Consider the following 15,635-nt stretch of genomic DNA (forward strand, 5'->3'; position numbering starts at 1 on the left):
TGTGTGTGTGCTTGTGTGTGTGCGTGTGTGTGTTTGTGTGTGCGGTGTTGGTGTGTGTGTGTGTGTGCCTGTGTGCGGTGTGCGTGTGTGTGTGTGTGTGTGTGTGTAGCGTGAGTGTGTGTGTGTGTGTGTGTGTGTGTGTGACTCAGTCATCTACGATTGTTCAGTAGTAAGTACTGACCTGCCTTTACATTGACACTGAGACTCAGTGTCGCACTGTGTTATTTCGCCAGCTCACAAGGGCTTTCTTTATTCTTATTTTACTTCTCAGTTTGTTTCACTGAGTCTCCGCAACACTTCCCGCCCCTTCAGCTATGCCGTGCCTTGCTGTCGCGTGCGTGTCCTTGACGGCTGCGTCTTTTTCAACTGATTCAGATTCATCGATATCTTTCATTCAAGTCTGGCTTTACTTGGCAGTGGCTGGCGGCTCTCGTAGACACCCCCCCTCCCCCACCCCCTATTTCCGCCCCTCCCACACATCTACCACACCCTGCACACTTAGACAGTGCTATTTTAAAAAAAAGAAAAAAAGTTCTTCTTCTTTTTTTCTCTTCACTTTCGCTGAATGAAATAACGCACGAAAAGCCTTGCACTAACCTGTTACAATCTGAATCTCAAGTGACATTTTTCTTAGTTTGCCGAAAGCCATGTGGCAAACTCACGTATCCTCTACCGCTCTGTGACTAGTCCGGCCACGCGCACTGACCGGAATGCCGCAACTCGCCGCGACAAAAGTCACACTCTGCGCATGCGCCAGCCTGAGAGTAGCAGACGACAAAAACGCCTGGACGTTCTTCATATTGACAGATGTCCGAAAGAAGCCGTCGTCACCCTGTTGTTTGTTTTTCTTCCAAAACAATTAACTTGTGGCCAACCACAGTACTCGGTCACACGAAGGAAAAAATCCAGGACAGTCATACGCGACCAGGAAATGTCCCGATTTTCAGCCATGATGATATTTCTCACTGCAAGTGTTCTCTTGGTGCTAGTTCCAACATCCCGCGGTATGTTACGATCTTTTTTACATTTTGTCAAGTTTTGACTAAATGTTTTAACATAAAGGGGGGAATCGAGACGAGGGACGTGGTGTATGTGTGTGTGTGTGTGTGTGTGTGTGTGTGTGTGTGTAGAGCGATTCAGACTAAACTACTGGGCCGATCTTTATGAAATTTGACATGAGAGTTCCTGGGTATGATATCCCCGGACGTTTTTTTCATTTTTTCGATAAATACCCTTGATGACGTCATAACCGGCTTTTTGTAAACGTTGAGGCGGCACTGTCACACCCTCATTTTTCAATTAAATTGATTGAAATTTTGGCAAAGCAATCTTCGACGAAGGCCGAGGTTTGGTATTGCATTTCAGCTTGGTGGCTTAAAAACTAATGAGTGAGTTTGGTCATTAAAAATCGGAAACTTGTAATTAAAATTATTTTTTTATTAAACGATCCAAAAACAATTTCATCTTATTCTTCGTCATTTTCTGATTCAAAAAACATATACATATGTTATATTTAGATTAAAAACAATCTCTGAAAATTAAATATATAAAAATTATGATCAAAATTAAATTTCCGAAATCGATTTAAAAACTATTTCATCTTATTCCTTGTCGGTTCCTGATTCCAAAAACATATAGATATGATATGTTTGGATTAAAAACACGCTCAGAAAGTTAAAACGAAGAGAGGTACAGTAAAGCAGCGTGCTATGAAGCACAGCGCAACCGCTGCCGCGCCAAACAGGCTCGTCACTTTCACTGCCTTTTGCACTAGCGGCGGACTACGTTCAGTTTCATTCTGTGAGTTCCACAGCTTGACTAAATGTAGTAATTTCGCCTTACGCGACTTGTTTCTTCTTTCTAACGGTGTTTTAGATTTAAATGTGTCTCCTTGTACTGAAGTCGAAGAAAATGTAATCATAACACATTGTTATTGTATTTCTTCTCACAGGAGGTCCAAAGGACATTGTTTGCTCTGCTGGAGTACAGCAAATAACTTTTGTTGTGCAGATGTGGATTGTGTTCATTGTATTGGTTTGTTTCCGTGTTTTTGCATTCACTGATCTTTCTTGTTTTTACGAATTGACTGAGGCTTTTTTAATTAATTTTTATTTAGTCTTTCTTGTCCAGATTTGCCTTTCCTTCTTTTTTTCTTCTTTATATTTCGTTAATTGCCAGTAACCGCTTTTGGGTTTTGTAATTGCATTGCACCATTCCAGGTAATAGAAAGAAGCACACAACACTTCGTGACATTAGAGCTAGATAATGTGTGTCTCTTGACCCAGCGTTCCCTGATGATTTAGATTCTGTTGTTTACTGTTTTCTTCATGATACAGTAATGCATCAGGGGCGGATCAGTTCATTTTATGGGGGTGGGGGGGGGTGGGGGGGGGTGGGGGGTTTCCAAAAGTATATTGTGAAGATATGGGTGTGAAGGCGCGAAGCGCCGAGCCGACGGCGCAAAGCGCCTAGCTTGCTAGGGGTGTCCGGGGGCATGCCCCCATGGAAAATTTTGAAAAAAAAGGATGCAAAATGGTGCAATCTGGTGCATTCTGAGGATGATCATTACCAGTTTCAGGCAGCAGATTTTGTCACTGATCAATACCCCCAAAAACACAATTTTTTTATTTTTGGGGGGCTGGGGGGTGTTTCCGGAAACCCCAGAACCCCCCCCCCCCCCCCCCCCTCGTCCGCCCCTGTGCATTGGTGTCATATCTTATTATAGACGAAATGTTCAATCTGCGAGCGGACATATTTCGAGTTCAGGCATGCTACTTTTCCGGTAATTGCCGGAAATCCGGTAAAGCCGTTTTCAAAATCCGGGAAAGTCAAATTTATTCCGGAGAAGTTGAAAAATTTCCGCAAAAACGATCCGTGTGAATATCGCGCAACGCGACCGGGCGCCGGTCTCAATGAAGCCAGCGCACGCGCGTTGCCCGTCATTGGTCTTGCCGTTCTGAATCTAGAACGTTCCCAATCTAGTTCTGCGGATGTAGGCCGTCGTTTTTGGCGAAATGTATCACAACTTTTGCCACCTTTAACTTCTGATGTTAACCCCTATCATCGAAGAAGACCATCAGAAAGAAGAGTTCCCACTTGCAAAACTGAATTATACCGTCGATCTTTTATACCATCTACCACTGTCCTTTGGAACAACTTGCCAGACAACATCAAAACAACTAACTCAATTAGCGAATTCAAACACTATCTAACTACTCCTGGTTATAACGTACCTGCCTATTACTACTGTGGTAAACGACTGGAAGAGATTCATCACTGCAGAATGCGCCTAAACATGAGTAACTTGAATTCTGACCTGTGCAAACGCCACTTACAGGAAAATCCGCAGTGCGCTTGCGGCTACCTGCATGAAACAGCTGACCATTACTTGACACATTGCCCTCTGTACGTAGACGCTCGCCTATCTACAATAAATGCACTACCTGTACATTACAGACATGTTGAAATATTGTTAAATGGTAGCGAAAACCTTTCTCTTCGCACCAACAAGCTTATTTTTGAAAGTGTCCAATCGTTTATCTGTAAATCTGGTCGTTTTTGTTAATTTGACTCAGTACGCATATCCATGCCAACAACCCTTATTTTATATGATACATTTTTCAATTATATATTCAGCGAACTACTGCTTATTTGCCACTGGATTACAGTTTACAATGTACTATGCGCTAACCACCTTCATCTTTCAAATGTACCTACCATTCTTTCGTCCCACCTCCACCCTCCCCCTCTTCCTCCTGCTAGCTTTTTCCTGTCAACAAGCCACCAAACATCTTATAATGTTCGTATCCGACATATAGTTCAGTCCGTTGAATGCTTATTCTGTCACATGGGAAGCGCGATATAAGAACAATAGAAGAAGCCTTTAGCATTGTTGCGCTAACTGAATTCCTGTTTTATTTTGAGTTGACGCATATTCCCGTCAAAACAATGTACTGCGATGGGCTTAGCATCTCCTGACAATGCCTCAAAATACTTACAATGACCTCCCAAAACTATTTCTTACAACTGGTACACTCATTTTGAATTGGGTAGACGGATCTTCAATGATGCAGGGGCTCACATCCACGTCGGACATCGGACATTATAAGATGTTTGGTGGCTTGTTGACAGACCAGCTTTTTTGTTGGTCCAAGGGGACCATATCGTCTTTTGTTTCATCTTTATCGACCAAGGCCGAAGGCCGCGGTTGATAAATATGAGACAAAAGGCGATATGCTCCCCGAGGACCAACAACAAAGTGCTGGTCTGACGACAAGCTACCAAACATCGTTTTTGTCATCATTTTGGTTGTGCAACAAAATGCACAATAACCCACAGGGAGACGAATTTTTAGAATCCAACTCCGGGCCACAAAGCATCGTCACAGTAGCACGAGATAACACGTCAAACTGGTATGTGATGTCAAACGTAGCTTGTTGACGCTTTTCTTCCAGTCTGAAAATGTACAGAGCTGCGATCATACCTGTGAATTCAGTAAGTGTTGAGCATATTTCTTTTCTTTTAAGTGTTTATGACTTTTCGTTGTGGATTTTGCGATTACAGAGATAAGTTGCAAATTGACCATGAGTCGCCGCGGTAATTATCAACATTGATTGGGTCTTTAAGAGTGAATGCTTACAATCGTTGTCCTCGGAAACACAAATCCAAAGCCACGATGGTTCCACACATCAAACAATCAGCCTGGTTGGCTTTTACTTTGACAATCCACGTTTCACATGAAAGCTCAAACCCATTCACCACCTCGAGTTATTGCATGGGGAACATGAGATTTATTTACCAGGTGTTTGTGAATGAAAACTCGTGAAAATGATGACAAACACGGATATTTTTTCCAAATGTCCTATATATTTTTTAAGCAAGAGGACATATATGTCCGATTGTTTTTGTCACAAAGTGGTCATTGTCCGATTACGCTTTCATTTGATCCGGACATTGTGAGTACATTCCAATTTACAGTAGTTTGATTTGCTATTTTATCGATGTTTTGTGAAGCGATGTGTTTCTCCAAGCAGACGAAACTTGGGAAGACTTTATGAGCTTTTTAAAGAGAGGAGCTTCCAAGGGTCGCAACTCTGAATGCTCCAAGCCGGTTGACAGTTGCCTCCCTTCGCTTTTTTCCGAAAAAGCAACATGCCGCCGAAACGAAAATTGGTGCCAGAAAAAGACCAGAAGCGTTTGCACTTCAAATCTCTGCCCTCGTCTGCGGCTAGTACCCCTGAAACTGAGCTCCCTCCGGCCTCTGACCAGCCAGAGCCAGATGAAACTGTCGCTCTAGAAAGTGAAACTTCGGCGCCGAAGAAAGACGTTTCCCCCTCCCCCATTTACGTTTTGTTGCGAGATAAAGAAAAAAAAAAAGATAAAAATAAGCCCTATTGATTTATTTTTGTTCAGGACAAAATAATGTCCTATCACTTTTGCATTGTCCAGGACATTTGTCCTATGCCACCTCTCATGGATGTGAGCCCCTGAATTGATGACACAATCCGTGTACACTTTGCCAGTTTGATTTTTGTGGCCAGAAATAATAATTGAAACCCTAAAGTTAGGGCGGGGATGTAGCTCAGTCGGTAGCGCGCTGGATTTGTATCCAGTTGGCCGCTGTCAGCGTGAGTTCGTCCCCACGTTCGGCGAGAGATTTATTTCTCAGAGTCAACTTTGTGTGCCGACTCTCCTCGGTGTCCGAACACCCCCGTGTGTACACGCAAGCACAAGACCAAGTGCGCACGAAAAAGATCCTGTAATCCATGTCCGAGTTCGGTGGGTTATAGAAACACGAAAATACCCAGCATGCTTCCTCCGAAAACGGCGTATGGCTGCCTAAATGGCGGGGTAAAAAAACGGTCATAAAACGGCAAAAAACACGAGTGTACGTGGGAGTTTCAGCCCACGAACGCAGAAGAAGAAGAAGAAGAAGAAGAAGAAGAAGAAGAAGAAGAAGAAACCCTAAAAACACCCTCCAACATTCCAGTATTGTCAGGAAAAACGAGAAAATGGAAATCATAACATCGAACATGAAATAAACGGAAAAACGATGTTCGTTTTTTTCGTTTTGTCTATTCGTATTCTACTATTGGAAAATACGAAAAAACGAAAAACGAAATAACAAAAGTTGTTTCAGTTTCGTTTTGCCCAGCTTGTTTTTGCGGTTCGGATAAACGAATTACCCGCCCAGACCGACAGTTGAATGCTGTTACTGCAACAAACGTTGCTGCCTTTGAAACGGTGACGAGAGATGATGCAGTGAATCACGGATCGACGGACACACATTACAATTTTAACATGTATGATGTCTCAAATCATTTCCCCGACACTAGACATTAATTTTTGTCTGGACCTGCTGATGATGCACGAATTACACACATGGAGGTAAATGACACAGATAATTGAAAGGGCGCCCGTAAATGTGATCTGGCACAAGCATCTAGGGGTACACAAGCTTTGCAGACAGCGGGTGCCCGTGCTCGTTCTTGTGTGGGAAAGAGGGTGCGTGTCGAACTGCATAAAAATGCCATTTAAGTGTCACTTCAGAGCGGTAAGGCATTTTGGGCAGGTTGTCACAAGCGATGGGGACTTGGATCAACCAATCTGACACCGGTCAATTCATCAATCAGCCAAGTCAAGTCAAGTCAATATTTATTTAAAAAAAACCCTAGGGTTACATGAATAGCCGCTTGGATGTTACCGAAAAGCTCCACCCCTATCAAGTAGTGATGATCTTGAAATAGGTGACTTGCTCTATCGCCAAAGGCCACTTGCGTGAGATCTGCTACAAAGTGGGCAAGTTTATCGGGTGAGGTACCGACTCGCCCCTTCCCATCTCGCCCCCGCTTTGTAGTAGCCGACTTCACGCTCGGCCTGCTTTTAACCTGTCAAGGATGTCACAGTAACTCGTCGCGGCGCGCAATGGCAACTCGCCCCCGTGTATTTCATGCAATTATTATTATTATTATTATGAACATTTGTGCGCCTAATATAAATATAGCCCTAGGCGCTTACAAAATATAAAATACATAGTGAACATCATACGAAACACAAATCGACAAGGACCAAGACACTCGGACTCATACACTGGCAGACAGGCGCACAGCGAGAACGCGACGCACTCACTCATACCAACTACAGGCACATGCATTCTAGACGGAAAAACAGTCGTAAATAAATAAATAAATTATTGGATACATAAAGTTAGTTGAGAGAAGAAGAATAGAGCTGGAAAGGGAAGAAGAAGGAGAAAGAAAGAGACAGATCAAGGACCAGCAGGAGAGGGTGATGTGTGGTCATTAACGGACTAGTGAGGGAAGAGGTGTGTTTTGAGTGAGGTTTTGAATGATTGCATAGATGTGGAGTGCCTGAGTGAATGCGGGAGTTGGTTCCAGATGGATGGGGCCTGGTAAGAGAAGGTGCGCTGGCCATATGTTTTGGTGCGTGCTGATGGTATCCTAAAAAGGCGGGTGTCTGCGGAGGATCTTAGGGAGCGAGAGGGGGAGTAGACATCAAGAAGGTCAGAAAGATAGCTAGGGGACGATAGATCAAAGTTTCTGAAGCAGAGTGTGGAGATCTTGAACTGAATCCTCTGTTGAACAGGCAGCCAGTGTAGGGTTTGAAGAAGAGGGGTGATGTGGTCATGCTTGGAAGAACGAAAGATGAGGCGGGCGGCATGATTCTGAACACGCTGAAGCTTTTCGATGATGTAGTTGGGAGAGCCAGATAGAATGGAATTGCAATAATCGAGTCGGGATAGGACAAAGGCGCAGAGCAGAGTTTTAGTGGCAGATGCACGAATTGCACACATGGAGGTATGGGCAATGAAGTCGTGTTGAATTTTAACGTTTGTCGGTCATAACAAGTGAGAGAAAAAAAGAGAGAAAAAACCTTCACACTTCTACCTGAGTTTTACAGGAACAAATATTTCATACAACGCCTTTTAATTTAGGATTGATAACACCAATATAGACAAAATAGATTGGAAATAAGTATATAGAGGTTGTACTGATGATTAACATCGAAAGACTTGGAGACTATGATCAAGGTAACCTACATTTTTGTTGATAAACTAATCCAGGTGAACAGAAATAAAACATCTTCCGATCATTTTCCCAACGAATTGTAAGACTTCATGTTTAAAATAGCTTTACACGTGAAGACTCTCTCTCTCTCTCTCTCTCTCTCTCTCTCTCTCTCTCTCTCTCTCTCTCTCTCTCTCTCTCTCTCTCTCTCTCTCTGTCTGTTACATAGTGAGTGGGTTTTTAAAAACAATTCCCCTTTCCTTTCCTTTTTTTGGGGAATCAGCTTTCTTCTGAGATATGCGCACTCACAAACGGAGATATCTCATAACACTTTCTTTACTGTCTTAATTTTTATTTTTTTTATTTATATATATGGGCAAATATTTAAAAACAATCTCCTCAAAAGTTTTTTGTGATGAATATGGAATATGTTTATCAATGATGATCCAAATGTTCGCCCCCACAGGAGGCTTCTTCAGGGTGATAGAATGATGAAGGATGATTATGATTGTGCCACCAAGAGAATGGTGTGACGTAATACAATATCATATATTACTATTAGTGAGTTATTGTTTGTGTCGGTGACAGAGACGTCGGAATTCTGATGAGCGGGGGCGAAATACCACTCGTGGAAAATCGTTCGATAATTGGGGGTGAGATGGGAGGGGTCGAGATAGGAGGGGGCGAGCCGGGACGTCACCGTTTATCGCCGGCGGCTTCGGTCAGTGAAGCGAGACTGAATTCGTGGATTAGATGCGTATCAAACAGATTCCTTCATAAGCTTATTACCAGGGGCCATCGGCTATTGTGATAATAAGATATGTAATGATGCGTCATCTTCCCCTGACTTTGATCGCTGGCTTGTTGGTCTGTGACCCGGAACGAACAAAAGCCGGAAAAGAGGAGAAAGCTGTCCCCCGTTTCTGACGCGAGGTTTGGCGAGAGCAGCGTGGTGGGCGAGGAAGTCGCGTTTCTTGGGCCGCGCCAATTCTCGCCGCGAGGAACGTACGCTAGGATTTGGCGAGAGTAGACGAGCATGCCTTGGGGGTGTTCGCTACGCGAGAAAAATGGCCGCCGCATTGCTGCCAATCCGTTTGGCTGTTCATGGCTGTTTACCGACCAGTGCAGACAACCTTTTCGGTATTAACCAATGGCGGTTTATTCATTCTTGCATAGCCTGCTAGCCATCAAACCGTTTCATATTCACTCTCGCTGTCTTGCTTAGCCGAATATAACGGGAAGCCGTTCGAAATGTTCGGTAAACGTCGTTTTCTTTATTAAAAGGCATAGTCCTACCGTAACCCATGAAAATAGTTCGGCTTACCATTACAGATCTAGCCAAGCTTTTACACGCGAAAGACAATCCATGCGCTTGGACACATACACAAAATCAAGTTGGAATTTCATATTGTCGCTTCAGAAAAATAATTGTTGGTTTGTGTCCTAGCGAAGGGGTGGTCTTACCCCATGTAAAGCCTGGGCAGATCGCTGGGAATCATGTGAATTAGATCTGCCCACTACCCTCTGATCCCATTTTTACTGTCATCGCGCGGCTATAGGCTAGATTTGTTTGTTTGTTTGTTTGTACGTTGTTGTTGTTGTTGATGTTGTTGTTGTTGGTGGTGGTGGTGTTGTTGTTGTGGTTGGTGGTGGAGGTGTTGTTGGTGATGGTGGTGGTGGAGGTGGTGGTTTTATTGTTGTTATCTCGAACTGTTGTAGTTGTAACAGAAAGACAGGTCTTTGTGTGCACTTTTATTTCTGAACAGCTTCGAGTGAAGTGTTTCAAGTACTCGAATGATGTCGTTTATGTTGCTGCATGCATACTAAAACTGTCTCAAAATGGATAATTCCACACGCCTAGGCATGAAAAACAATAAGTCACTCAACGTCGGCGAAGGGGCATTTAAAGTCACAGTGCGCCTCCCGTAAACCATCACAGATACTGTCAGGCTTTTACACACAGTACAAACCATTCTGATTCATCATCGCTCCACGCTATCGCCTTTTAGTCCCTCTGACCGGACGCTACAGTCTTACGCGAATCTATCAAAAGAAGAATACAGAGTTATTTCCCATATGTTGTTCGCTATCAGTGTTCGCGAGACGAAAATGATTGCAGATTGGCCGACTTCGACAGTTGTCTCCGTTCTGTTCTTCACAGTTATGATAAAGACATCGTTCTAAGGTCAAAACAAGTCGAAATTTTGGGACTGCTGCCGGAAGGAGACCGTAATGTATGGTTGCATCACTGTCAAAAAATCGTCTGCTCCAGCGACCGCCGAAACCAAACCGTGGATTATCACGTGACACTGTTGCCATATTTAGAGTTGTTTGCACAATAAATACATCCGCGAAAAATAGCTCGTTTGAAACTGTCTAAAATAAAAATTCCTCTGTAATTCAAAAATTACAAAACACCATGAAAAATCATTATCGACGATCGCGAATCTGCTTATATCAATAACACATTACAAAAAGCTCTAAATATCTAAAAAAAAAAAAAAAAAAAAAAAAAAAAAATCGGTTTCCTTGCCAGACAAGGAAACTCAAGGCATCCTGTCAGGGAGAGAATGAGCCGAACTCATTTTGACCTGAGTTCAGGATGAGTACAAACACCCTTCCATTTGAACGCTCACCAAACGGGAACATCCTAGGTGCCCTACGTAAAGAGCGAGCAATTTTCAAAGAATTAATTTTGCGGAGAGAGTGTCAGAGACAATCGGACCGTGGTGCGTTTTGGCGCTAGACCTAACTTTTAAAATCTAAATAATAAATTGACAGGTTGTTACACAAACATTCTTAAATCATAAAAGAATTCTTTTTTCATCAAGACAAGATCAGTACAATTCGAAGTTTTGAAAGTTTGAAAAAAGAAAAGCCCGGAAGCAGGGTCACGCAAGGTCGTGGTTCTTGTAGCAGACGACGGTTTATACCTATCGCCAGTTCCTCTGAACAGTCAAAAGCCATCGCTAGAGTTCTTGTGAACCACAGCCGTTTGTTTCGTGCATAATCAGAGGTACTTAATAACGTGCTATTGCAGATAGGCTCACAGCGATCGAGTCGCATTCAAATTACTAACTGACGACTACATTGTAAACAAGAGGCGAAGCCTTCAAGGCTCACGTAAGAAATCGACAAACAGTAACACAAACTCAATCACTCCGTCACACATACACACACACACACACACAGTAAGCATAGGTGACACTGTGCAAGAAAGCGAGACACTAGATCTAGATCTGTCTGTCTGCATGTAGCCTACTTACAGACACGACTGCCAACTAGTTTCGGCCCGCTCAAAATAACAATGACCGAGACATTCCTTCGCGTGACGTCTAACCCTCTTACGCCATAATGTGACGTCTTCAAATGACGAAATGTTAAAGTTTCTACCACAGACATACACACGCACGCACGCACGCACGCACATACGCACATACGCACGCACAGACACACAAAGTTACGATCGCATAGGCTACACTTCGTGAGCCAAAAAGGGAAACTTGATCACACGGGTTCACGATGGCTCACGCAAAAAACCACGCAAAATTAAATTCTTTGAAAATTGCTCGCTCTTTACGGAGGGCACCTAGGATGTTCCCGTTTGGTGAGCGTTCAGATGGAAGGGTGTTTGTACTGTGTGTAAAAGCCTGACAGTATCGGGTGAGAACCAAAAGGTCGAGGGTCAAAAGGTCGAGGACATTTGGTCAAGAGTCAAAAGGTCGAGTGCGACAAAAGGTCGAGGGTGACAAAAGGTCAACAGCAAAACGTCTACGGGACAAAAGGTCGAGGATTAACAAAAAGGTCGAGGATCATAAATGTCGATTTAATTTTCGGTGTCCATTCGTGAAGAAAATCCTGCTTCGAGTGCCTATTGTGCGTATCACAGGGGTGATTTGTGAATATGATCACACACACACACACACACACACACACACTAACGCTCGAACGCGCGCACACGCACAGACACATTCTTAGTATATGTTTTCACAATTTTGGATGTAAGACAAAACGACAGCAGTAACTTTTGTGTACTGCCTTGTCGTTTCCTTTCTGTGATTTGACGAGCTCAATTCTGTGTCTGTGTCCCTGTCCGAATGTAACTCTCTCTTCGTTTGCAAATGCTTTTAAAGTTTACATATGGGAGAGAAAAAAGAAGGAAAAAACCCTCAAGCTTTAAGCGTATCAGTGACATCATGATGTTTCACCAACAACAATCTGTTGAGTGTCGAGCTGTGTTCACCGTTGACCACACTACGCTTCATTTACCGACAAAGCCGTGGGTCCGTGAACACAAACACCCGTCACTCAAGCCACTCTTTGTACGAACACTGTTTTGAATAACTAAACAAATAACACAACATTTATAAATGCACACAAAGCAGCGTTTTCTCCAAGCAATAAAAAAAAAGAAAACATAATTTTAACACACACGAAAACAGAAAATTATGTCGACAATTTTTTAATCCTCGACCTTTTTTTAATCCTCGACCTTTTTCAATCCTCGACCTTTTGTCCCTTAGACGTTTTGCTGTTGACCTTTTGTCACCTTCGACCTTTTGTCGCCAGCGACCTTTTGACTCTTGACCAAATGTCCTCGACCTTTTGTGCCTCGACATTGTAAAACTCGACCTTTTGTCGCACACCCGACAGTATCTGTGATGGTTTACGGGAGGCTTACTGTGCCTTTAACAAGCCTGTGTGTAGATCCGAAGATTAAGACTTGGATTTTCTGGTGTACGCTAATAGGTCAGCGGACTCAGATTTCACGTTTTCAGCTGCGCATTGCAAATTGTCCAAGTCTGGTTGACCTCAGAGTTCACACCAATATCGCGCAAAGACCTTCCTCTCTACTAATTACCCCCTTTGCTCCCGTCCACTCCTCCTTGCATTAGCCCCACACATGCACGTGAACTGGTAAGATTCTCGGGGTCTTCTGAAGCGGACCGTGTGAAGATTGATCAGATGATTTATTTAGCTCTGACAGACGTCACATGAGGACAATCTTACTCAGTCAGCGTTAAAGTAAGTATTTAGATCAGAAGTGATCCAAACGACTGTGAATTGGACGGTGTGTGTGTAGTGTGTGTGTGTGGTGTCTGAGTGTGTGTGTGTGTGTGTGTGTGTGTGTGTGTGGTGTCTGAGTGTGTGGTGTGTGTGTGTGTGGTGTCTGAGTGTGTGTGTGTGCGTGTGTGTGTGGTGTCTGAGTGTGTGTGTGGTGTCTGAGTGTGTGCGCGTGTGTGTGGTGTCTGAGTGTGTGTGGTGTCTGAGTGTGTGTGTGTGTGGTGTCTGAGTGTGTGTGTGTGGTGTGTGTGTGTGCGTGCATGTGTGTGTGGTGTGGTGTGTGTGTGTGTTTGTGTCCACTTGGTGATACAACGTTACGTTACCTTTCGATGGATGAAATAAGCGTTTATTGCAATATAGTCCCCACTTTCAAACGGTTAGATTGGTGGTAACGTGCTTTACATAAATCTTAAATCCAGAATCAAAAAACAAGACCATACCTTTCGACTCTGACCATCTTGTCTGTTGCTTTTTTTAAAAATCCTGTTACAAAAAAAAAAATACAGTCATGAAAAAAAATGTACGGTCGGTATCAGGAAACAAAGTCGATTGGCTCACAGCCAAAACAGATTTTCTTTTCTAACATTTTTTTTAACCGAGTTCGGTCGAATTTCGCGGTCACAGACTGAAAAAACAACTTTGGTACGGTAGGTGTCTCATTGGCTGTCACCGTGTCGAAATGTCCTAAGATATGAGTTTGCTGAACTACAAAATGCAACAAGAAGCAAATTGTCGTTTTTTCCCCCGCTGACCCGACTTCGTGCATTGCCCTCAACCCCCTTCCGCCTAGAAGAAATTCAGTATTTGCAAGTGAAACTGAAGCTTCCATGTCAAACCGTAAATCAGAAATTGTAAACCAGTCACTGGAATGGAATGGTCTTGAACATTTGCTCTGTGTATGTCGGGGACAGTCACCGTATGTTAGTGTGTTGGCGCTGGGAAGGGCGAGAATTGTAAGGGGTGGGAGGGGGGGGGGGGGGGGTGAACGATTATGAGTTGAGGAGCGTTATCCTTATTTTATCTCGTCAACAGTGTAAACTGAATAGAACCATTGTGTTAAAGTTTCACGCGGTTATTTAAAAAAAAATGTATATAAATGTCAAGATTTATATAAGAAGTATTTCCCTGCATCCGGGATTTTTTTTATTGTTCGTTGTTGTTTCATGTGGTTTGATACGTCGGCTCCTTTTAGCGCTTTTTCTTTTCTTCTTCGGTTTATTGCTTTATTGCTGTCTGGTGACATGCATTTACAATGCACTCAATGCATGGGAAAGGTGTATGAACCCGGGCAATCGGTTTAAATGACTTCATTCAAACAGCACACCGATACAAAACATACATGTGTCTCTCGCGCTCATCATATGCCCTTTGCAATGTGCATGTAGTGAAGAAAGTTGCAAATAGCAGGTTGAGACAAAGTGTCTCGTGTAGGTGAAATGAATTGAGACATTATGCACGTAATGTCTTTCAGTCGACCCGTGATTCCCTGCATTAAATTCACACGTGCGCGCGTGCGGGCAGACGGAAAACTGCGATGTAATAGCAATTACATCAACAAATATTAGTTTTGTAATACAAAATCTGACTCAGCAACAACTTTGCATTATTATTTCAATGCATTGACATCTTGTTTTTACAATATTCATCGCAAGAAGGTTGTTTGTAACTGGGGCATTTCATCCAATTGCATATTTTAAGGTTTGCGACCTCACATCCATACATAAACACTTATTGACGTAAATAATAATATAGTAATAATAATAATAATGATTAAAGTAATAATAAAAATAATTAAAAAATTGCAGTCTCCTCAGGAAGCAGCAATACGGTTGAGTTTGGTATGTGGATGTTTTATCCTATGTAATACCCTGGACAGATCTGTTAAGGTGTAAGCTTACTTGATCGTTACATAGTAAGGAAGTTATCTTTTACTTCAGCATGTGTTTGGTCAGTCGTCCAGTATGGCGTTTGGAGGATCATTTGCGTCATATGTTTTCCCTCCTTTTATGGCCTTCTTTCTTACTTTGGCAGTTCTTTGAGCATGAGCAGCTGGACAAGGGTAAATAATCCTGTTTTGGAAAAGAGAGAACGGAGATGGTCATCACTCATAAAATTGACTTTGATGCCACTTGAGATCTCTCCCTCTCTCTCATACCTAGCCCCACAACGACCGCAAGGCTGTGGGAATATCTTTAAGTACTGTTCACATGGCAGACTTACCACCAACTTTCCACCATCTTTCAATCGATTTTGTGAGAACTACCGTTCAGGTGAAAACCGCTGATCATGTGTAACCGAGTGCCGAAACACCACAATCACCACAGAGAGTCAAAATCCGCCAACACAAATAGAACTCTACAATCCACAGGTGTTGCCTAATTCAAAGGCGAACAACTCTGCAGAGTCTGCTGTGAAGGGCGACGGTAGTCTCCCTGTCACACTCGCCCCCGTTTGAATGAACTTTGTCCCCAAAGTTCCGAACCATGGACCCGCCAAGCTTAGGTCCCTCCCAGGTTCGTGGAATGGGAACAGCACGAAAAATGA

At 43.1% G+C, this 15,635-nt stretch overlaps 1 protein-coding gene across 1 annotated transcript in view; it reads left to right on the forward strand.

The window, feature by feature from the left end:
* Positions 1–689: 689 nt before the first annotated feature.
* The window catches only part of LOC138976901 (carbonic anhydrase 14-like), a 70,471-nt gene continuing 55,525 nt past the window's right edge, over positions 690–15,635 (forward strand). Inside the window, exon 1 of the mRNA XM_070349795.1 lies at positions 690–1,004. Within this exon, the coding sequence (XP_070205896.1) occupies positions 749–1,004 (256 nt within the window). The 5' untranslated portion in view covers positions 690–748. The remainder of the gene's footprint in view (positions 1,005–15,635) is intronic.

This window comes from Littorina saxatilis, linkage group LG9 (assembly GCF_037325665.1).
Source record: "Littorina saxatilis isolate snail1 linkage group LG9, US_GU_Lsax_2.0, whole genome shotgun sequence".
Classification (NCBI taxonomy): domain Eukaryota; kingdom Metazoa; phylum Mollusca; class Gastropoda; order Littorinimorpha; family Littorinidae; genus Littorina; species Littorina saxatilis.